General features: G+C 44.3%; 1 protein-coding gene across 1 annotated transcript in view; it reads left to right on the forward strand.

Moving 5' to 3' along the window:
• FMN2 (formin 2) overlaps window positions 1-15172 on the forward strand; it is a 450026-nt gene extending 434854 nt beyond the window's left edge. The window contains exons 16-18 of the mRNA XM_077289102.1: window positions 668-817; window positions 1550-1631; window positions 14866-15172. Of these exons, the coding sequence (XP_077145217.1) occupies window positions 668-817; window positions 1550-1631; window positions 14866-14895 (262 nt within the window). The 3' untranslated portion in view covers window positions 14896-15172. The remainder of the gene's footprint in view (window positions 1-667; window positions 818-1549; window positions 1632-14865) is intronic.
• Window positions 15173-24754: the final 9582 nt, after the last annotated feature.

Consider the following 24754-nt stretch of genomic DNA (forward strand, 5'->3'; position numbering starts at 1 on the left):
CTCTGAGCAGTTACAAATATTCGGAGACCACCCGAGCGTGCTCAGGAAAACCCGAGCAACGAGTATACTCGCTCATTACTAATACTGATTCATGAGAACTCAGGGCAACCAGCTTGGGATGGGGAGTTCTTCTTGATGTTTGAGTAGAAATGTCCTTTTGAGGAGAGAAGGAACTAGCCATAACCAACTAGAAGGAAATGTACCGTACTTCTAAGGGTTGCAAATTAATCCCTATTTGATTCCATACCGATATTATGCTTTCTCTGATCACAACAATTAGAGATGGATGGCATCTGAGACCACTCCATATATCTGCACCCTACATGACAATTACAGATGGTAGGAAGGGGTTATAAACCTACAGAGAGCAGGTTAACTTAACTTGTTCCATAATGCATTTTATCTAGGACATCCTCTCCAGAGTTGATTAGTCTATCTGTAACCGATATTTAGTTCCATAATGTATTATGAATATTTCTTTGAGAATGTATCTCCTCTTTTGGGGTGCTGATTTTACCATATGTTCAGTTAAATTCACAAATTCAATTCAAATTCAAAATGTAAATATTGTTAAGTCACATGGCATCAGTTGACATTACAATTCCTTCTTCATACTTTCTTACTTTACCCTTGCTTGCTAACATTTAAATATATTGCTGGTTTACAGATTTCTCGACACTGCAGCCTATTTTTGTGTAAAGTCAAAGATAGGTGAAAAGGAGGTATCGCCAAGCTCTTTCTTTTGTACTTGGCATGAATTTAGCACTGATTTTAAAGATTGCTGGAAAAAGGAAAATAGGCTTATTTTACAAGAAAGGTAAGTTATTTAAAATCCTTTTTTAAACATTTGCAATACTTTTAAAAAAAATATTTTTCATACAAATGATTCAAAATATGTAAAATCTTACTGTTTAGATAAAACCAGCTACAGCAGCTGTGAGCCCTGGTCCAACTCTGCCCCCTCCTCTGACAAGCAGCTCAAGTTCTATGGCTATGTACACAGACAGCCTGGTGTGTGCGAGGCTAGCTTTCTCAGCTCTGCTGCTTTGCTAACTCTAAAAACTCTTATTGTGTCACAATTGCCACACCCAGTATGTGACACATCGTTGGATTCAAGGTCTCTTTGTCTACGTCATGGTGTTCTCAAATAAGGTAGCAAACATCTGAGGACAGATTCTCTTAAGGGTCCTCTATATGATCTGCAAACTACACTCTGACATTTACCTAGTCTAGCTGATCCTCCTCATTGAATACTATGCTAGAAAAATGCAGAATGTGATAGTGTGGTCCCAACATTCTAACCAAACCAGTCCTTAAGTGTACATACCCCACAAATACTAGACCAAATGCCTCTCAAATTCACGGTGCCTCCTTTGCATCTCTTTGTATTGATTGTTTATGAACTTTAATGTATATGATTTTACATCTAAGTTGTCATGTTCTTCTATCCCCCCACCCCCAATAAAACACAGTGTATATGCGGAGTGACACATGAATCTGTGCTTGATTGCTACAGAATTGCAGATTTAAGTGTAACTTCTTTTTTCAGGTTGAAAGAAGCAGAAGACGTGTATAAGCAAAAGAAAGAAAAGACATCAATCGTAGTGAAACCCAAACATGAGTCTGGAATTGTAAGTATATACATATCTGCTGAATTATAAATTATAACTTGTGAGAAGCAACATTTTCTTTTAGTTTCTTGTTTCTGCAGCATTTCAGAATTACTTTCTAAAGCCTGACAGTTACATAGATGTTAGAAGCTACAATGGCCTCTGGTGCTATGATAATGTCTGTAACGTGCTGCAGAACATACTAGTATTATATAAGTAAGAAAAATAAAAATGTGCATTTGCCCTTAAATATATTTTTATGCTACTGTTAAAGACTTTACGTGAACGGCTGCAATTTATGAACCAATGACTAAATAAATAAGGGATCCAAGAAGTATCGTTTCTCCTTGCGGAGAGTGACATGATAAGCATGTCGAGGTGAGGAGACTTAAAGCCGCAATGCTCCTCTGGGAAATATGCAAATTGTCTCTTCAGAGAGGAAGAGGACTAGAACTCTAGTGCCACCTATTGGAAGTAGCAATAGACTGTTAGGATTGCTACTTCCAATAGGTGGCACTAGAGTTCTAGTCCTCTTCCTCTCTGAAGAGACAATTCAAATAAATAAGGGAATTTATCAATATGAACTCTAAAGAAGCACTGCCATTATGTTTTTTTGTTCATTTAATGTAACAGAGCATGAAACATACTGTAAATATGCATGTAATATAATGTGAATGTATTAATATACTCACTTACTGCCACTATCTCTGGTATCCAGCACCGTTCTTCTCCTCTTCTCAGTGTTGTCACAGCTCTGCAGACTCTTCAGTCACGCTGCACTCTGTGTGACCCAGAAGTGATTTTTCCAATGTAAGTCTCTGGCGCCTCAGAATGATTCAAGCTGTGGTAGATCGGCTCACTCAGCTGTACATGGAGGTAGAGAAGGGAACACTGTCTCTAAGAATGTCCTTGGTTTATTAGGTGCACCATAAGCCAAGCTGAAGGAAAAAGTAAACACAACCCTCTGGACAAAAACAGCAACACAAAACAAGATGGCAGCACAAAGCACAGTCTTTCTACTAGTGGGATCAGCCCGCTCAGGGCTAGCAAGGTCCACGGTTCAGGTGTTTTAGCACAAACCCCACACTTCTCTGGAGTGTTCCTCTGGAGACCAGGTCCTTAAGCCGCAGACCACACCCTGGGGTGGAAATAAAGTGGACAACCTTCCACCCGCTCTATGGTTGTTTTTGTCTTTCCTCTACCTTATCTATTTGTGGTTTCACTGCCGACGATGTAGCCCATGTATTTTGCCTCTTCTTTCCCCAGTGCACACTTCTTTGGGTTTATGGTAAACCCTGCCTTCCTCAGTGCATCCAATACGCCTGGACCTTCTGAAGTTGACTTCCCCAATGCGGGCTGAAGATCACAATGCCGTCCAAATAAGCAATGGTGTAGTTCTTGTGGGAGGTTAGGATCCGGTCCATGGCCCTTTAGAATGTAGCTGGAGCTCCTTGTAGTCTGAACGGCTTTCTGGTATACTGAAAGCACCCATCAGGTCCCTTGGGGATAGGAGAATTTGCCAGTACCCTTTTGTTAGATCCAGGTTGGTGATTTACAGTTGTGCTTAAAAGTTTACATACCCTGGCAGAATTTTTGCTTTCTTGGCCTTTTTTCAGAGAATAGGAATGATAACACCAAAACTTTTTTCCACTCATGGTTAGTGGTTGGGTGAAGCCATTTGTTGTCAAACTACTGTGTTTTCTCTTTTTAAATCATAATGACAACCCAAAACATCCAAATAACCCTGATCAAAAGTTCACATACTCCATTTCTTACTACGGTGTATTTCCCCCTCTAACATCAATGACAGCTTGAAGTCTTTTGTAGTAGTTGTGGATGAGGTTCTTTATTTTCCCAGATGGTAAAGTTGCCTACTCTTCTTGGCAAAAAGCCTCCAGTTCTTGTCAATTTGTGGGCTGTCTAGCATGAACTGCCCGCTTGAAATCTCCCCAGAGTGGCTCAATGATATTGAAGTCAGGAGACTGAGATGGCCACTCCAGAACCTTCATTTTGTTCTGCTGTAGCCAATGACAGGTCGATTTAACCTTGTGTTTTGGATCGTTGTAATGTTGGAACGGCCAAGTATAACCCAATGCGCAGCTTCCGGGCTTATATGTGCAAATTTGCCTCCAGTATTTGCTGATAACTTGCTGCATTCATCTTTCCTTCAACTTTGACCAAGTTTCTTGTGCCTTTGTAGTTCACACATCCCCAAAACATTAGCGATCTACCTCTGTGCTTTACAGTAGGAATGGTTTTCCTTTCATCATAGGCATTGTTGTCCTCTCTCCAAATGTAGCGTTTATGGTTGTGGCCAATTAGTTAAATTTTGGTCTCATCACTACAAATTACCTTGTTACAGAAGTTTTGAAGCTTGTCTCTGTGCTGTTTTGCGTATTGTAGGTGAGATACTTTGTGTCATTTGTGCAGTAATGGCTTTCTTCTGCTGACTCGACCATGCAGCCCATTTTTATTCAAGTCCCTCCTTATTGTGCATCTTGAAACAGCCACACCGCTAGTTTTCAGAGATTCATGTATTTCAGCTGATGTTATTTGTGGGTTTTTCGTTGTATCCCAAACAATTTTCCTGACAGTTGTGTTTTTGTCGGTCTACCTGACCGTGGTTTTGTTTTTACAGAGCCCCTGATTTTCAATTTGTTAATCACAGTTTGAACGCTTCTGACTGGCATTATCAATTCTTTAGATATCTTTTTGTACCCCTTTCCTGTTTTATACAGTTCAACTACCTTTTCCCATAGATCCATTCACAATTCTTTTGCTTTCCCCATGATTCACAATCCAGAAAAGTCAGTAGATGCAAGAGCCTGTCTGGATCCCAGAAACTCACTCAGCTTTTATGCACACACACTGATTACAAGCAAACAGGTTACAGGTGAGGAAGTTACCTTTAGTAGCCATTCAAACCCATTTGTGTCAACTTGTATGCATGTTATCAGGCCAAAATCACGAGGGTACGTAAACTTTTGATCGGGGTCATTTGGATGTTTTGGGTTGTCATTATGATTTAAAAAGAGAAAAATCAGTTGACAATAAATGTCTTCACCCAAACACTAAACATGAGCAGAGAAAAAGTTTTGGTGTTATCATTCATATTCTCTAAAAAAAAGAGGCCAAGAAAGCAAAAATTCTGCCGGGGTATGTAACCTTTTGAACACAACTGTATTTGGCTGACCCTAACCTCTCAATGAGGTCATCGATTAGGGGCATCGGATATGTGTCGAACTTGGACACCTCATTTAGGTTTCCGTAGTCATTACAGAAGCGCCACGCTCCATCCAACTTTGGTACCAGGTCAATAGGGCTGGGCTAGCTGCTCTTTGACTCCTCAATGACACCCAGGCTCAACATTCTCCTCACCTCCTTGGAGATCATCTCGTGGTGGGCTTCAGGAATCTGATACAGCATTCACTCTCACACGCGGTTCAGGCAGGATTTCGTGCTCCACAACCTGCATACAACCTGGTAGCTCCATAAATAGGTCCCGATTCTACTGAAGCAGCTCATGGTACTGTTATTTCTGGCTGGTGACACTGTCTCTGCCACTGTGATATCCTTGACCCTGGCTTCAGAACTGGCTCCCTGGCATGTAGCTTCCACCGGTTCCCTATTTCACCACGGTTTGAGGAGGTTGATGTCGTACACTTGGTACAGCTTTCTTCTCCCTGGTTGGTGGACCTTGTAGTTGATGTCACTCAACTTTTTGACCATCTCGTATGGCCTTTGCCACTTGGCCATGAACTTACTTTCCACCATGGGGATCAAAACCAATACCTGGCTTAACTGTCCCAGTCTTGTTGACCAATTGTGGATCCTTGCCTGGGTCTCTTGTGCTTGGAGGAGGCTCTCCCTGACAATTGTCATCACCCTCTTCATCCTGTCCTGCATTTGGGTCACATGTTCAATGATGCTTCGGTGGGGTATAACCTCAGCTTCCCAAGTCTCCTTTGCAATGTCCAGAAGTACTCGAGGGTGCCATCCATATAACTGCTCGAACGGTGACAACCCCATAGAGGCCTGTGGGACTTCTCTACTGGAGAACAGTAGGTATGGTAGCAAGCAATCCTATTCTCGGCCATCCTTATCCATGAACTTCTTTAGCATAGATTTTAAGGTCTTATCGAACCTCTCCACCAGGCTGTCCATCTGTGGATGGTACACCAATGTCCTGAGTTGGGTAAACTGGAGGGCCTTACACAACTCCCTCATTACTTTGGACCTTGAACAGTGTCCCTTGGTCCATCAGGATCTCTTTTGGCAAGCCCATCCAGGAGAAAATATGAACTAGCTCTCGCGCTATACTCCTGGCGGAGGAGTTTCTCAGGGGCAACGCCTCTGATACTATGTTGAATAGTCCATTATAACCAGGATTTATTGATAACCCCTTGCTGACTTAACTAATTGCCCAACCAGGTCCATTGCAATCTGGTCAAATGGGACTTCTATTATGGACAACGGCACTAGGGGACTGCGGAAATGGGATACGGGAGCAGGTAGCAGACAGGTAGGGCAGGATCGGCAGAATTTAACAATGTCTCAATGACACCCAAGTCAGAAGAACCTCTGAAGGACCCACTCTTGAGTTTTGTCTACTCCCAGATGCCCACCCAACTCATGAGGATGGGCCAAATCTAATACCCTACACCTATAGGCACCCGGCACCAACAACTGCTCTATTACTTCTCCTCTAGGTTTAGTGACCCGATAAAGCAGTTCTTCATTTAAAGTGAAATATGGAAACCTGTTGTCGGCCCCTGGCTCTTGAGCAACCTCATTCAACAAAATCACATTGTCAAACACATTTTTTAAAGTAAGATCCCACATTTGAGAAGTCCCAAAATTCCCCCCAGACACCCCCAACTCAGGAATCTTAGCATCACTGGCCACTGTCTTGTCCTTGTCACCAGCAAGAACACACAGGGAAATGTATCTGCTTCCGACTGCAATGGGGAATCATCATGGGTAGGCCGGCTCCTGTCTGCATTAGTGGGCACCCTCACCTTTTCCCACAAGTCCCAGAACAGATAAAAGTCTTGCTCGATGATCATCTGGTGTAGCAAGTCTTTGACTACCCCGATCACATGGGACTCAGTACCATGGTTCGTTTTTATTGTTATTCTGGCAATGGGGTAGTCCTTGGCATCACCGTGGATACAACGGATGCCCACGTGTTTCCCTGGGATCAACTGGTGGTGGAGTGTGAGTCCTGACACCAGCACCCCATTTATTGTCACGGGACATGCCTGTGGCCCCTCACCGGGTTGAAAGTCCACACTGCAGGCGGTATAGGCATAGTATGAGCAGCACCTACCTAGGCTGCAGTCCATCTCTTCAGAGGACAAAGGACAACAAGTGGCTATATGTGCCTGATCATGACATCTCCAGCAGAGCAAGTCTTCCCTTGGAATTTAGGACTCCCCCAAGTAGTGGCTCTACTACTCCTCTTTTGGGTCTCAGTCTCCTGCTGGATACCTCGGTATGGGGAAGCACCACTCCCTGGCTTTGCTAGGGACCTCTTAACCACCTGGTATCATTCCACTATGCCCACCAGTTTGTCCACATTCCAGGGATCTCCCTGGGCAACCCATGTCTGCACCGGCCTAGAAAGGGAGTAAACAAATCTGTCCACGACCACCCGTTCAACCATCTGGGCTGGAGTGGAGGACTTTGGCTGCAATGATGTCCATACAAGATGCAGTAAATCAAACATTTGGGATTGAGGTAGTTTGTCCCCATAATACGCCCAGTGGTGAACCCTTTGTGCGCTGACCGACATAGTCACTCCTGCGCATGTCAAAATCTCAGGCTTTAATTTTTGTTGTACTTTTGTGCATCCTGTAATGCCAAATCATAATAAGCCTTTTTGGGGCTCCCCAGTTAGTTAGGGGGCCAGCACCTCCGCCAACTGCTCTGGCGGTAGCTTCTCATGCTCTGCTACCTGCTCAAAAACAGTCAGAAATGCTTCCACATCATCACCCAGAGTCATTTTTGCATTGCTCATCTGACCGCCTTCCGAAAATGTGTGTCATCAGCTGGACTTGGGGGAGGGGCTGCCGGCCTTCCACGAACTACCTCTGGGAGCAAGTCAATATGCTGCTGTTGCATCTGTTGTATAAGCAGCTAAGGCTACTTTCACACTAGCGTTGTTTGCAATACGTCGCAATGCGTCATTTAGGAGAAAAAACGCATCCTGCAAAGTTGTCTGCAGGATGCTTTTTTTCCCCATAGACTTACATTACCGATGCATTGCGACGTATCGCCACATGTCACAACCGTCGTAAGACGGTTGCGTCGTGTTTTGGCAGACCATCGGCACAAAAAAAGTTACATGTAACTTTTTTTGCGCGTCGTGTCCGCCATTTTCGACCGCGCATGTGCGGCCGAAACTCCGCCCCCTCCTCCCCGGACCTTACAATGGGGCAGCGGAAGCGTCGTAAGACTGCTTCCGCTGCCCACGTCGGGCATTTATTTCACAGCATGCGTCGGTACGTCGGCCCGACGCACTGCGACGGGCCCTTACCGACGCTAGTGTGAAAGCAGCCTTACTTGTCTCTTGTTGCACCATCTGTTACTACTGTAACTGATGCTGATGGTGCTATTGCTGCAGTGCTTGTACCAAATGCTTAAGCAGCTTCTCCATTTTTCCTGATATCATATGCTGGCTTGTGGCTGCCTTCACACATTTTCGCCATGAATGCTGCCCGCACTTCTAACACCACCTGTGGTAAATTGGCTCACTCAGCTGTACACGGAGGTAGACACGAGAACACTGTCTCCTTAACAACATCCATGGTTTATTAGGTGCAGCATAAACTAAGGTGAAGGAAAAATTAAACACATCCCCCTAGGCAAAAACAGCAAAAAGTAAAATCAATATGGTAGCACAAAGTACAATCCTTCTTTCTGCTTGTGGGGATCAGCCTGCTCAGGGCTAGCAAGGGCCATAATTCAGGAGTTTTAGCACAAACACCACACTTCTCTGGAGCGTTCTTCTCCAGACACTGAATATCCACTGACTCTGGAGACCAGCTACTTAAACCCCAGGCCACACCCTGGGGAGAGCACTTCACCTTGATATCAAATGGTGCAGGTTTCTTTTGCAGGAGTTAATCTCCTCAGTTGAGAGCTCTTGGAAGCTTTCCTGCATTTAAAGCTCTCAGCTGTTCACTATTAGCCACTCCCATTTCCTCTATGATTTGGGCCTTGGCAAGCACTCATTGCCAGAGCTAGCTTCATGCTGCAAGTTGGGAGGTTGTTGGTTTTTATTTTAGAAGGTGGTGGATTTATCTGTGACTGTTGCTAGGTTTTGGGTGCTTGCTAATTTCCCCTCTTTCTTCTACTTTAGTTTTACCCCTTAAGGCCCCGTCTCACACAGCGACGCTGCAGCGATACAGACAACGATGCTGATCGCTGCAGCGTCGCTGTTTTGTCGCTGTGTGGTCGCTGGGGAGCTGTCACACAGACAGCTCTCTCCAGCGACCAACGATCAGGGGAACGACTTCGGCATCGTTGAAACTGTCATCAACGATGCCGAAGTCCCCCTGCAGCACCCGGTAACCAGGGTAAACATCGGGTTACTAAGCGCAGGGCCGCGCTTAGTAACCCGATGTTTACCCTGTTTACCAAAAAAAACAAACAGTACATACTCGCCTTTCGGTGTCCAGGTCCCTTGCCGTCTGCTTCCTGCTCTGACAGTGCCGCTGTACACTGAGAGCAGAGCGCAGCGGTGACGTCACTGCTGTGCTGCGCTCTCACTTTCCGGCCGGCAGTCAGAGCAGGAAGCAGACGGCAAGGGACCTGGACACCGAAAGGCGAGTATGTACTGTTTGTTTTTTTGGTAACCAGGGTAAACATCGGGTTACTAAGCGCGGCCCTGCGCTTAGTAACCCGATGTTTACCCTGGTTACCAGTGAAGACATCGCTGGATCGGTGTCACACACTCGCAGCAGGGGCCTGATCGCTGGTACGTGTCACACATAGCGAGATCGCTACTGAGGTCGCTGTTGCGTCACAAAACTTGTGACTCAGCAGCGATCTCGCTAGCGATCTCGCTATGTGAGACGGGGCCTTTACTTTATTCCCTAGTGTTTACCTCTGTTGTTTGAGTATATTTGTATGATTTGTGCTTGGAAGGAAAGGAGTGATGTTTTGGAGCGCTATTTGCCTGGGTTAGACTGTAAATGCCATGTCGCATTTGAAAAGCCTCTGACATGTGAAAACAGGAGAAAGCCCCCATAAGTGATGCAATTTTGAATACTAGACCCCTCAAGGAATTCATCCAGGGGTGTAGTGACTATTTTAAACCCAAAGGTGCCTTACAGAATTTTAGGACATTGAGACTTGGAAATATGACATTTTAGGGGTAAAAATGTAATTTTTGTATTTGCTGCAAATTTGTCAGGCACACAAGGGTTAATAGGTGAAACTAGACCCCACAATTTGTTGCGCAATTTCTCCCAAACATGGTGCTGCCCCATATATTGTCAGAAATAGCTCCTTCCTTCTGAGCCACACGTTAGGGCTAAGAAAGAAGAAGCACTATTTGGCTTTTGAAGCACAGATTTTGGTAGAATAGCTTAGGGATGACATTTGCGGAGCCCAGAAGGTGCCAGAACAGCAGAAAAAAACTAAAGTGACCCCATTGAAAAAGTTACACAACTCAGTGAAGTCATCTATGACTATTTTGTAACATCGAAGCCAGGCTTTTTTTCTGGAGAATTAAAAATCTGCCAGTCTTACCCATACATTGTGTCCCCATATATTGTGCCCAGCTTGTGCTTCTGGCGATATGCACTCGTAAATTGTTAAGTGCCTTCTCTCCATTACAATAATGCCAAATATGTGACCACTTATTGTGGTTTAGGCACAATGGGGCTCAGGAGGATGGGGCATTTGGTTTTGGGAGTGCAGAATTCACTGGATTTTATTTGAGGGTGCGGGAGCCATGTCGCTTTTCCAGAGTCTTTGTTCTACCAGTAATATGGGACCCTCCTATAGTTTCAGTAACAGATGACAGACCAGATTGGGCACTGGTTTTAATAAATTAGGGGTTTTATTGGTAACATTTTGGGGTACATAATATTTTTCGATTGCTTCCAGTATAAGGCTGGATCACAATCTTGTGTTCTACGCTCAGCACTTACATCATTGTTTCCATGTAAATCCCACAAAAATACAATTCAGACGAAGCCCCCAACAGAACCACCCACCCTGAGGTAGATGTAGACACTTCGTACTCCGTTTAGCATCTGCTAAAAAATGTCAATGAGGGAATAAGATACTGCCATTTTAATGCGTATCGGCGGTCGTTAAGGCGTTAAAATCAACTTTAAAATTAACTTTGTTCATGGGAAATCCCCTTTAAGTCATTTGCCAATCCAAATTCTTTGCAACCCAAAAAAGTGCGGAATATTACACGGCCTGTATATAGAGAGAGAGGCCAGCAGATTATTACTCTGCCTGAATGCAGAGTGCCCCCCACAGAGACTGTTTACTGAGTAGCCTCAAAAAATAAAAAAAACAGTGTTGGCTACCTCCTCCTCCAAGTATTCCACCAATGCTGCAATGTCCACATCGTTTTCAACCTCCTTCTCCACTTGATCCTCCGCCTCATGGTTCTATTCTATGTTATTTTAAGTCATTTCCTATCCACATTTGTTTGCGCGGCAACTGTCCTGCTCTTACCCCCATTTTGCTTCCATTTGCAGCCTCCTAGCCCTTACTATGACCATGTTGCCATTGATTTCTATTGGGTTCGGGGTTAAAGGGCCACTGTCACCCCCCTCCAGCCGTTATAAACTAAAAGAGCCACCTTGTGCAGCAGTAATGCTGCAGTCTAACAAGGTGGCTCTTTTAGTTTTTGATTCATTTATTACCTCAATAAAGCGTTTTAAAAATTGGCCACAAATACCAGATATTGTATCTGGAGGCGGTCCGAATCGTCCTCTATGAATCTCCCAACTGCCGTCACTCTTCTCTTCTGGGGATGTGGTCGCCGCCCCCTGCGCGCTGTTTTTCTTAAATCCGGCGCCTGCGCTGTGCGTGCCTGCCTGGGGCAGGCGCAGTCTTCATTGTCCTTCATTGCTCAGATCCAGGGTGCCTGACTGCGCCTGTGCGGGCAGTGCGGCCACCCTGTTCCTGAATCCCCGCCCCGCACTGTGTTATTCATTATGCACAGTGCGGGGCTGAGGTTCCTGGGCATGCGCACTGCGCTTGTCAGACGCTCCCCCGGTCCCCCGCCTTCCAGCGTTTGTGGCTGTTCAAAACGTTGGCAATGAAACCTGTATATTCCAGCAATGCTGGAAGGCGGGGGACCGGGGGAGCGTCTGACAAGCGCAGTGCGCATACCCAGGAACCCCAGCCCCGCACTGTGCATAATGAATAACACAGTGCGGGGCGGGGATTCAGGAACAGGGTGGCCGCACTGCCCGCACAGGCGCAGTCAGGCACCCTGCGTCTGAGCTGTGACTGACAATGAAGACTGCGCCTGCCCCAGGCAGGCACGCACAGCGCAGGCGCTGGATTTAAGAAGCAACTGCGCGAAGGGGACAGCGACCATCGCCCCTGAAGAGAAGAGTGACGGCAGTTGGGAGATTCATAGAGGACGATTTGGACCGCCTCCAGATACAATATCTGGTATTTGTGGCCAATTTTTAAAACGCTTTATTGAGGTAATAAATGAATCAAAAACTAAAAGAGCCACCTTGTTAGACTGCAGCATTACTGCTGCACAAGGTGGCTCTTTTAGTTTATAACGGCTGGAGGGGGTGACAGTGGCCCTTTAAGATTGAGGTCAAGTTCGGATGCCGAAACGAACGTTAAACTACAAGTCAGCCAAACCCGTCCATCCACGGGTCCACTCATCCCTAGTCATAAGTAATTACAACATCCTCTGGATCTTCAAAATTAGAGCCAATCACCAAATTTCAGCACCGTATTAATTTTTAGCACCACAAAATTAGTTAAATTCAACTGTTTTCGTCTCTCAACCAATTTGGCAGTAGAACAGTGTAATTTGAGTGGTGCAATTTTTTAAAATTGTATCAGTTCTGTTTTTTTTTCCCCAATATATAGGCCCCTCAAATTCACTTCAAAACTGATTACCATATTTTTCAGACTATAAAACGCACTTTTTTTCCCAAATTTTTTTTGGGGAAAATGGTGGTGCATCTTACAGCCATTCACTTACCAGGAGTGTGGCGGCAGCAGGAGCTGGGCCGAGGTGGATCAGATTTCCCATACTTTGGTCTTGAAAGCGCATTCTGTAGTAGCATATCCTGATAAGGGAAGGAAGCGTTAATGGTTTTGCCTTTATCATTCACGTCATAGAGATATCAAAACTGTGGGGTGCCCTGTATTTTTCATTACATATTAGTATTTGTTAAGTCAGTTTTGCTGGTTGGAATGTTGCCTTTTTTACAGACCTGTTATCACTCACAGGCATTTATTGCACAAATGGTCTAAATTCTCAAACAAATGGTTAATAAAGTTAGGTATTAGACATTGTTTGTGAAAAAAATATGCAAATAAATTGGGGCGAATAAGTGGATAAATGTGAACTGTATTTTAACCCCTTCCTGAAGCAACCATTTTCATTTTGTCCTCCTGTTCTCCCCAGAGTCATAACTTTTTTTTTTTTTGTCGATAGACATATAAGGGCTTGTTTTTTTGCAGAACGAGTAGCAGTTTTGAATAACGCCTTTCATTTTACCACATAGTGTACTGGAAAATGGTGAAAAAAAATTCCAAGTGGGGAGAATTGTTTTTACAGAAAACACTGTGTGGCAAAAATGACCTGCCAATATGAATCTGCTCATCATTATGCTTATGGTGATACAAAGTTTGTCCAGTTTTTTTTAATTATTTTAGTAGTGAAAAAAAGTTTGAAAAAAAAAATGGGCAAATGTGTCAACATTTTCTGAGACCCATAAAGTTTTCATTTTTCAGTCGGTGGAGCTGTGTAAAGGCTTATTTTTTGTGGGGCGAGAATGTCTTTATTGATATAATTTTGGGATAGATATGACATTTTATCACTTGTTTCAGCATTTTTTTGCGGTATTGCAGTAACAAAAAAAGCACACTTTTGGTGTTTTTGTTTCTAATTTTTTCTTCTGTTGATTGGGTTTACCTATGGGGTTAATTATTTTTATATTTTGATCTACTGCAATTTTATGGATGCGGCAATATCACGTGTATTTTTTTCTTATCCTTATTTTTAACAGGGGAAAAATGGGGTTATTTGAACTTGCTTTCTTTTCTTTGTATTTATTAGCCTCCTAACAGGATTTGAACCAGCGATCGTCTGATCGCTTGCACTATATAAAGCAATGCCACAGTATTGCTGCATATAGTAAAAATCAAAGCTTACATGAAGCCCAGTCACAGGCTGGGTTTCAGGAGAGCTCTGTACTGACAGGCATGGAGGTCTTCAGCAGACCCCCAGTTCTCATAGCAATCTATCAACACCCCGCGATCACATCACGGGTGTGCCAGTGGGTGCATAGAATGACAGCCCCCCATCCCCGCACATTGTTAATGACACTATCAGCGATTGACAGCGACATTCAACAGGTTAACAGTCACGGGCAGAGCTCCACCCATGGCTGTTAAGACCAGGTCCTGGTTGTAAGGTCACGTTCACATGTTCAGTGTTCAGTATGTTACATCATTTTGTAATACAAAACCAGGAGTGGAACAGAGGAAAAAGTATAACAGAAACACGTCACCACTTCTGTATTTTTCACCCACTCCTGGTTTTGATTTCCAAATATTGATGCCAAATTCTGACCAAATACTGAGCATGTGAACGCATGACCTCTCTCCATACACCAGCTACCAACTTGTGCCGTTCATGTACGGCGGATGTCGATAAGGGGTTAAGATGGCTCTGATATCACTGGTCATGACAGAACCGCAATTTTTTAATGTACTGTAATATTTTCCTAGTACATTCATTTTACAAACATTTGTATCATTTTTTAAATATATTTATTAAGTACTTTCAGTGAATTAAAATTTGACCCAGTCAAGTGACAAACCACATTTACTTGTCTTGTTACAAGATGAAACTGCAAGAACTGCACTGTAATACCAGGTTCACACAAAGTATTAAGAGACCAAAACTGGCATATAAATCCATGGTGAAATCGGCATGTGTTACATGGAGGTTATTAAAAATTCACTTACATTGTATTATACTGTATACTATTAACTTGTTTTTTGTTTTGTTTTTTTACAGAAAGCAAAGTTGAGCTTGTTAACACAATAACAGCACCATAGGATCCAAAGAAGAAGATCATGTTGTCAATTTCAGTGGAGTGCCATTTTTGTAACATATAAATATGAACATGACACATGATAATGCATTCAATATTTTTTATTAGGATATTATTAAAATTAATGAACTTAATATTTAATTCAGCATTTTGGAAAGGAAACGATCAAGTATGCAACGGACAGCCTCTGAGCTAAATGAGCAGAATACTTTGTTTAACAGACTTCATAAAAATATGTAATTTTGTGTAATAAAGTCTCAATATGCTTGTAGTTTCAGTGACTTTATCATTATGATCAAGATATGTTACAAATTATTTTTTAATTCAGTCTTAATTATCAGCCTCAAAATGAAAACTGACAATTTAGAATATTGCAAGGCATAAATGTAAAGTTCTGGGTTACCTATATGTAATATTGTATGGTAATTTCATTATTTAAACTGGCTTCGTTTTATGATATCTTATGAAATTAGCAGGTGTTAAATTTTACACAAGTATCTTAATTTTTTCTGAACACACAGGCTCTCTGAATATATACAGTATATGTAACTATAGAAAGTTGTTTTGGTACTCCACACGAAGGACAGCCCTGTATTCTTTTTAGGCATCAATATTTTTCATTAGGTATCTGTATGTACTTTATAATTGTGTGCATATACAGTGGCTTGCGAAAGTAGTCACCCTTGGTATTTTTCATGGTTTGCTTCATCACAACCTGGAATTTTGCTGTTTATTTTGAGGGTTTGCATTAGTTCATGTAAAGAACATGCCTAAAACTATGAACATTTGGTTTTCTTTTTTTTTTAAAGCAAAAAAACAAATAGGACAAAATAACTGAAAACTTCGGTGTGCATAATTATTCATATCACTACCCTAAAGTCAGTACTTTGTAGAGCTTCCTTTTGCTGCACTTACAGCTGCAAGTCACTTTCAATAAGTCTCTATGAACTTTCCATATCTTGACACTGGGATGTTTGCCAATTCCTCAAGATAAAACTGCTCCAGTTCCATGAAGTTAGATGTTTCCCCTGGTGAACAGTATTCTTCAAGTCTAACCACAGATTCTCAATTGGATTAATGTCTGGGCTTTGACTAAGCCACTCCAAAACATTTACACATTCCTCCCTTAAATCACTCAATTGTTGTTTTAGCAGTATGCTTTGGGTCATTGTCTTGTTGGAAGGTGAACCTCTATCCCAGTCTCAAATCACTGATAGACTGCAACAGGTTCTGCTCAAGAATATCCCTGTATTTTTTTCACCATTCAAGTTCCCCTCAACTCGGATAATTTTCAATGTTCCTGCTGCTGAAAAACATCCCCACAGCATGACCTGCCACCACCATGTTTCACTGTGGGGATGGTGTTCATGGGGTGATGAGTTGTGCTTGTTTGGCACCAAACTGTCATGGGTGTGTGAGATGCTACAGACAGTCACTTTGTATCTGGCTGCAGAAGGTCTCTGTGTTGGGCACTGCAGACGCCTTCTGAGTTTTGAACTCAGTGGCAACCTCCTTCTGGCTCTAATTGACACACCTGGACCTGGAGTTATAGCAGTTGGCTTACTTTCTGTATGGTGCTGTTGGAGGACGTTTGGTGTTACCTCTCTGAGTCTGTTCAAGCTAAGTTGCTTCCCCCTTGTTTGTCTCCCTTCTTCTCTTTAGTGTACAGTGGGGACTGACCCGTGCTTATCCTCCTTACCCTATTCAGGACCTAGATCTAGGGATATACAGGGCTTAGGTTTCTGCTCAGCGATTGGTGTGGAACCAATATAGGGACGGTAGGGGAGGTAGGGTGCTATTAGATCTGCCTAGGGATCTCCACTCCCCCTTTCCCTAGTGTTTGCACTTCCTTCCCCTTTTCCCGTCGTGTTGCTCTTAGTTTTCAAACACTAAGCGTGACACCAACATAGCACTTACCTTAGTGGCCAAAGCGTTCAATTTTAGTCTTATTTGACCACAACACCTTCCTCCATACATTTGGTGAGTCTCCCACATGTATTTTGGCAAACTCAAAAGGAGCCTTAAAATTTTTGTGTGCAAGTAAAGGCTTTTTTTCTACCCTCTCTTCCAAAGAGGCTCTCCTTTAGAGTGCATGGCTTATTGTGGTCATATGGAAAGATACTCTAGTCTTTATTTGGGAACTCTACAGCTCCTTTCAGGGTTACCTTAGGTCTCTGTGCTGCCTTTCAGATTAATGCCCTCATTGCCATGACTGACAGTTTTGATGAGCAGCCCTCTCTTGTCAGGTTTGTTGTGGCACCATGTTCTTTCCATTTGATGATAATGGATTTGAAGTTGTCCTGGGGGATCATCAGAGATTGGGGTATTTTTTTTTTTTTTATAACACAACCCTGACTTATATTTCTCCACAATTTTGTCCCTGACTTGTTTGGAGATCTCCTAGTTCTACATAGTGTTGGTTAGTTAGTAGTGCCTGTTGCTTATTCATGTTGCAGCCTCTGTGGCCTTTCAGAAAAGGTGTGTATATACTGACAGACCACGTGACAGTTAAATAGCAAAAGGAAGTCCACCTGTGTACAAAGTGACTTATGAAGGTAATTACTTGCACTAGAATTTTTTAGGGTCTCCATCACAGAAGGGGTGAATACATATGTACTGTCATGGGATAGGACATGGTTCATGTCCTCCTCTCTCAGTGTTAATATTGCTGGCCTCTCTTTGGGTCTTGGAGGGGTATTTATACACACTCCAGACTAGGATTCCCTGTCAGCTATACTTTCGTTTAGTCTGTGTCTGACCCCTTGAGTGTGTGCTCAGTTTGCATTTACTTGTTTTGCTCTCCATGCTTTACTCTGCTTGCTTGTTCTGTTGGCTTTCTGACCTTTGGCTCCCTTTCTGACTATCCCTCCACCTCACCCCTTGGTTACCTCGTTATCTCTTGAGTTTGACCTTGGCATATCTACTCTCCAGTGTATATCGTCTCTTCTGCACCCCGGGGTCTGTTGCCACCCTCGACCACCTCCTTCCCTGTCACGTGGTTCTACCCGGTGAGTTCCCCGCCGCTCTGCTCTCAGCTCCCTTGCTGTGATGCGCAGATCTCCCTGCAGCAGTACTACCCAGGAATCGTGACATGTACATGCCAAATTTTAACTTATTTGATCCCATATATTTAAATTATGCCAATATTTTTCTCACTTTACTAAGTTAGACTATTTAGTGCTTATGCATCACAAATTGAATTACAAAAATAATTAAACACAAGTTTTAATTTAAAAAATAGGTAAAAAGCCAAGGGGATGAATATTTCCGCAAGCCACTGTATATGTGTGTGTATTTGTCAGAGGCTGATGCGAGAAACCAACACATGGAACCTGTAGTGTTTCACAAAGGTGGTGTCACGACTCTGTTAGCAGATTACCTGGCCTGGGGCTCCTTCCTTGTCCCTAATGCTAGAGGTGCCCTAGCTATACCTATTCCCCAGATTACTTCTGATGGTGAAGACAACAGGGCCACGTACCTTGCTGAACTCCTGAATGATCCTTATATTCTGTATTTTTTTAGGAAAGACCAGTGAAACACATTGTGAATCCTAAAAGTATGTTGCAAATTACATCAATAGCCATCAAAAATACTTTCAACATATTGAGCCTAAAACCATTTTTAAAACCTTCCTGAAGAAATTATACAAAATGTGGTGACATCAACTTCATCTCAATTGTTTGAGGAGCACAACTCTTTAAAAATATGAGTAGAAGGACTTCAAGAGTGCAGGAATGTTTCTATCACTTCCTAGGAGAGACCTTACCCATCAGAAATTGCCACTAAGACTCCTTGATATGCGATCTAAATACTCTGGGTCGGGGTGGTAGATTCTATTCTGACAAAAAAGTTCCTTGTGGTAAGGAAATTTCCAGCATCTTTAGTTTGATAGAAACAATGCTAGTGGAAACCAAGCGCTTCGAGGCCAGAAGGGAAGTATCCAAGGAATACATAGATGAAGAAAATGTGTTACCAATTGAGGGAAACACGGTAGATTGCAAACGGACAATCTGTCATCTTCAGGAGACAAAGTAATTGACCTTGGTATTCTGAGTTATTGCCATATCAGATCCCCAAAATGATTGGTGATCTGTTGGTACACTTCTGAGTACATGCCTCATCCCCCTGGATGGACAAACTCTCTGCTAAAACAATTTGCTTTCTGGTTGAAAGCACCCCTGTTGTGTACCGCTGAGACAGACAGGAGGTTGCTTTTTGCTCATGTCATGATCTGACGATCTTCCTTCATAGGAATATGTCTGGTGCCCATCTGCTTCTTGCCGAAGCGAGGTTGCCTGGCTGAATCTGAACATGATGAACATGTAAGAGAGATTGGAAATAGATTAGCACTAACTTGCTTGCCCTGAGTTTCTTCATATTGGAGGAAAGAGTTGAGTCCTGATCAGTCGACAGTTTTTGAACCCACATAGCTTCTGCAACCGCACTGCAACCTGAGCCTGACGCATCCATAGTGAGGGCATTTGCAAGGGCTACTTTCAGATCTCTATCCCGAACCTGATGAGAACCTTACAGCCCCCATTGCAGGTCTTGCCTGAGAGATGGTGTTACTGTGGTGGGCCATTGGGGAGGCACCAGATGTTGCAGAAGGGCCAGCAGGGGCATGTAGTCCCACTGGCTTCAGATGTCACAGTAGCTGAAGTGGGTTGCTGGACCCCTCAACACTTCCCTCGTGTCCACAACAATTGTCAATAGCAGGAGGTGGCACTTGTGGATGGTATAGGACCCCCGGGGGCACTCCTGTAGCGGTGATGTCTGGGTGCAGGTTGTGAAGTGCCTGTGGTGTCTGTTCAATTTCAAGCAGCCAGACATGCAGGTGAACTTGTAAGGCTATGTTCACACTTTGCGGGTTTTGCCGCGGATCCGCAGCGGATTTGACACTGCGGATCCGCAGCAGTTTTCCATGCAGGGTAAAGTACAATGTTACCCTATGGAAAACAAAACCCGCTGTGCCCACGCTGCGGATTTCCGCTGAAAAAGCCGCGCGGCTTTTCTGCGGAAAAAAAGAAGGAGCATGTCATTTCTTGGTGCAGAATCGCAGCGATTCTGCACCCATAGAAATGCATTGATCCGCTCACTTCCCGCACGGGGCTGTGCCCACGTTGCGGGAAGTTAAGCGGATAATGTGCCGATGGTACCCGGGGTGGAGGAGAGGAGACTCTCCTCCAGGCCCTGGGAACCATATTTTGGTGTAAAAAAAAGAATTAAAATAAAAAATGAAGCTATACTCACCTCTCAGCGCTTACCGCGGCGTCCGGTCTTCGGTTTGCTGTGCCGAGCAGGACCTGTGGTGACGTCGCGGTCACATGACCGTGATGACGCCGCGGTCACATGACCGTGACGTCACGAAGGTCCTTGGCACAGCCGGGTGCAGCGCCGAGGAGATCGCGACGTCAGAGGGTGAGTATAAGGCCAATTTTTATTATTTTTTTACATTACTATTGATGCTGCATATTGCTGCATATGCAGCATCAATAGTACAGGAGTAATCCCGCAGCGGAAACCGCGGAACAAACCGCGATAAATCTGCAGGGATAACCGCAGCGGGTTTGCCCTGCAGATTTATCAATTCCGCTGCGGGATTAACCTGCAGAGGAACCCGCAAAGTGTGAACGTGGCCTAAACAAAACAATTTTACTGAAAGAAGTAATGGGGTGCAGTCTCTCTCTTAGGCCTCTTTCACACTTCCGTCTTTTAGCTCCCGTCAAAATCCGCCAATTTTTGAAAAAACAGGATCCAGCAAATTTTCCCATAGACTTGTATTAGCGACGGATTGTGACGCATGGCCATCCGTTTCATCCGTCGTGCACTGGATCCGTCGGAAAATTGCTGTCCATCAGGCGGAGAAAACGTTTAGAGGAACGTTTTTTCTTCACGTCGGAAAATCGCTCAGCGACGGGTCCTGAGCTGCCCGTCATTGGCTATAATGGAAGCCTATGGACGCAGGATCCGTCGCTGACCGTCAAAAACAGGAATTCAGCGACGTATCCCGTTTTTGTATCCTGAGCATGCCTGGAAGGATCTTCTAGTCAGGGAGATCTCTCTCTCTCTCTCTCCATTATTTTATACATTCAAATTCAGGCAGCGCCTAATACGACGCATCCGTCATTACATCCATTTTTCACTATTTTTAAGACATCCGTCGGTACGTCGCAACGGCGCAATCTGACGGTTGCCTGCTGATGGAAGTGTGAAAGAAGCCTTAGGGCTCATGCTCACTTGCGCGAGACTCGGATGAGTCTCGCACGGCAATACCCGGCGCTGCTGCTGGCACTCAGATCGGTGCGTGTGGCCACATAGGAAAACATGCAGCCACACACTCCGCTCCTCTGTGCTAGGTGCAGTGCTGGGTATTGCCGTGCGAGACTCATAAGAGTCTCGCTCAAGTGAGTATGACCCCTTAAAGGCAAAGTTCACAGTATATTGTGCATATGAAAGTAATGATTCTCTCCTCATGAGGCAAGCAAGGTTATGGCCTCTCAGGGTGGCTGGAGCAGATTTCTCTTCACTTGCTATTAGAGAAAGTGCTATGCGCAGTCCAAGAAACATTACACTGATGGAGGGACCTTGACAGATTGGCTCTCCGTGGAAACACACTAAAGTGTGTAAGTACTCACAGTTTTGAGCTTACCATCCCCTTTCGCAGGGGGTAGGTTAAGCAAATTCTGTGTCATGGCAGCCACGTGGATCCGGTCCTGTCTAGAAGCAAACAGGATAACCAGCATGCAGGAGAGCACAAGTGCAGCGCTATCTCTCCTGAGTAGAAGACTTCACTCCTTTGTGGAGGAGGTTATGTGGAGACAGATGTCCCCTCAGCGTGGACTCGCATAGAAAACTATGATTGGAGTAGTAGTGTTTGCTCCCTCAGGCAGCTTGAACGTCCCAGAACTTGCAATTACCTCAGGAAGTGTGTGTGAGCCCTCCCAGCCATTTCTATAGCAACTTGTAAGAATAATCATTTAACTTTCATATACACATTGGCCAGTAGATGGCAGCAAAGCACATTTATGAGTCGTCGCCGTCGGTATACAATGCAATGCATTACATTTTTTAACTCACAATGCTCAAACTAATTCTGACTAGGGTTGAGCGAAACGGATAGGACAAATTCAAAAATCGCCGACTTTCGGCGAAGTCGGGTTTCATGAAACCCGACCCGATCCTAGTGTGGGATCGGCCATGCGGTCGGCGATCAGCGAGCCAAAGTCGTGTTTCATATGACACTTTCAGCGCCATTTTTCAGCCAATGAAGGAGGACGCAGAGTGTGGGCAGCGTGATGACATAGGTCTCGCTCCCCACCATCTTAGAGAAGGGCATGACAGTGATTGGCTTGCTTTCTGCGGCATCACAGGGGCTATAAAGGGGCGTGCACGCCGACCGCCATCTTACTTCTGCCAATCGTAGCATAGGGAGAGGTTGCTGAAGCTTCATCAGAAGAAGGGCTATAGTTAGGGAGGGAAGATTAACCCCCAAACTGCTTGTGCTGTAGCGATTTCCACTGTCCAACACCACCTTTTTTTTTGCAGGGACAGTGGAGGCTATATCTTTGTGCATCAGCTCTGTAGCTTATTAGGCTGCCTTATAAGGCTCCCTGATAGCTGCATTGCTGTTTGCACGCTGCTGTGCATACCAACTGCTTTTTTAAAAGCAAAAATACGGTTGCTCCTTTCTGCACAGTTATCTTGTTCATTTGTCCACACTTTTGTGTGCAGCAGTCCTTTTTATTGCTGCCATACTTGTCCTGAGATCATTGTAGGGAGATTGAAATTGTACTACAGTCCTTGTATTTTTTCATATATCTTCCAGCCACTTTCTGCCACTTACATTGTGTTGTTTTATACACTGGGCCTGAGTTTTGGTTCAGTATCCCCCCAAAAAAGGGAGTTTCAAATTTTCACAAAGTGGATATATTTCAGTCCTGTTAGTTTGTCGTGTATCAGCCAGCCACTTGCTGCCACTTACACTAAGTTGTTTTATACACTGGGCCTGAGTTTTGGTACAGTCTCCCAAAAAAAAAAAAAAAGGGAGATTCAAATTCTCACAAAGTGGATATATTTCAGTCCTGTTAGTTTGTCGTATATCAGCCAGCCACTTGCTGCTGCTTACATTGCGTTGTTTTATACACTGGGCCTGAGTTTTGGTTCAGTCTCCAAAAAAAAAAGGGAGATTTCAATTCTCAACAAGTTTATATACACCTTCTACCTTGCTTTACAGTACCATATAACGGTTGTTATTTTGGTTAGATTTTCCAAAAAATGAGGAAGTCTGGTGGAAGAGCCCGTGGGCGTAGGTTGCCAGCTGGTACTGATGGTGGTGGTGGTGGTGCATCTGGTGGTAGTGGCAAAAGCACAATAGCACCTAAGGCTGGAGGTGTTGAGCCAGCGTCATCGTCTGGCTACACAAGGCCTTGAAGGCTCCCTTATCTAAAAGTAGGAAAACAGCTTTTAAAGCTGGAGCAGCAGGAAAAAGTTTTGGCTTTCCTTGCTGACTCAGCCTCTAGCTCTTTCGCCTCCTCTTCAGAAAGTTCAAAATATAAAAGCAGTGAGTAGTCAGTGGATGCTCCCGGTCAGGAACAAGACGTTTCCTTGTGTCCTTCACCCAAACCAAAAGTGAAGGATGCATCAGGCGACACTACAGGTTACTCCATGGAGCTCTTTACACATACCGTGCCTGGGTTAGAAAGGGAAATTGTTAACTGCCCATTACAAGATGAATCGGACATGGAGTGCACTGATGCTTAGCCACAGCTAGATTATTATGCTGTTCCATTGACTCAGATCACTACATTGCCCTTGCAGTGTACTGAGCCAGAATCTGACCCTGATGAGACTATGGTGCCCCATCCCGAACGCTATAGCACCTTACACGGTGACACAGAGGAAGGTGCACATGACATTGAAGAGGAGGTTACAGATGACCCGGTTGCTGACCCAGATTGGCAGCTATTGGGGGAAGAGGGTGCCACTGCCAGTAGCTCAGAAGCGGAGGGGGATGATCCGCAGCAGCCATCTACATCGCAACAGCTGTCATCTGGCAGGCCCGTATCAGGCCAAAAACGTTCGTCAAAAACAAAAACAGTTTTAGGACAGCGTGGCCATCCGGTGAGAGTAGCACAGCGTGCAATGCCTGAAAAGGTATTCCATAGGAGGAAGAGTGTAGTGTGGCAATTTTTTAACCAAGATCCGTATGATCAGTGCAAAGTTATCTGTAAGAAATGCTCAAAGACCTTTAGCAGAGGGAAGAATCTTCAAAATTTAAATACAACGTGCATGCTTAGACATTTAACCAGCATGCACTTGCAAGCCTGGACTAACTACCAAACGTCCCGTACCATTGGTGCACCTGCTCAGAATGAAGGTAGTCAGCAATGCTACATTGCTTCCCTCACTGTAAGCCCACCGGAGGGACATCACCAGCAGCAAATGTGGAGGTATCATCGCAAGGCCAAAGCAGTCAGGGAATCACAAGGTTCTTGGTAGGAAACACTGTATGTAGGCCAACATCAAGAATACCATCACCAACCCTCTCTCAATCCGCCATGTCCACCACCCCCACCATATGCAGCTCTCCAGTCCAGCTCACCCTACAAGAGACTCTCTTTAGGAAAAGAAAGTACTCATCCTCTCATCCGCGTACACAGGGTTTGAACGCCCACATTGCTATACTAATCTCGTTAGAGATGATGCCATACCGGTTGGTTGAAAGCGAAGCTTTCAAAGACCTGATGGCCTACGCAGTACCACGCTATGACCTACCCAGTCAGCACTTCTTTGCGAGAAAAGCCATCCCAGCCCTCCACCAGCATGTCAAAGACCTCATTGTCCATGCACTGA

Source organism: Ranitomeya variabilis, chromosome 2, assembly GCF_051348905.1.
Source record: "Ranitomeya variabilis isolate aRanVar5 chromosome 2, aRanVar5.hap1, whole genome shotgun sequence".
NCBI classification, from domain to species: Eukaryota; Metazoa; Chordata; class Amphibia; order Anura; family Dendrobatidae; genus Ranitomeya; species Ranitomeya variabilis.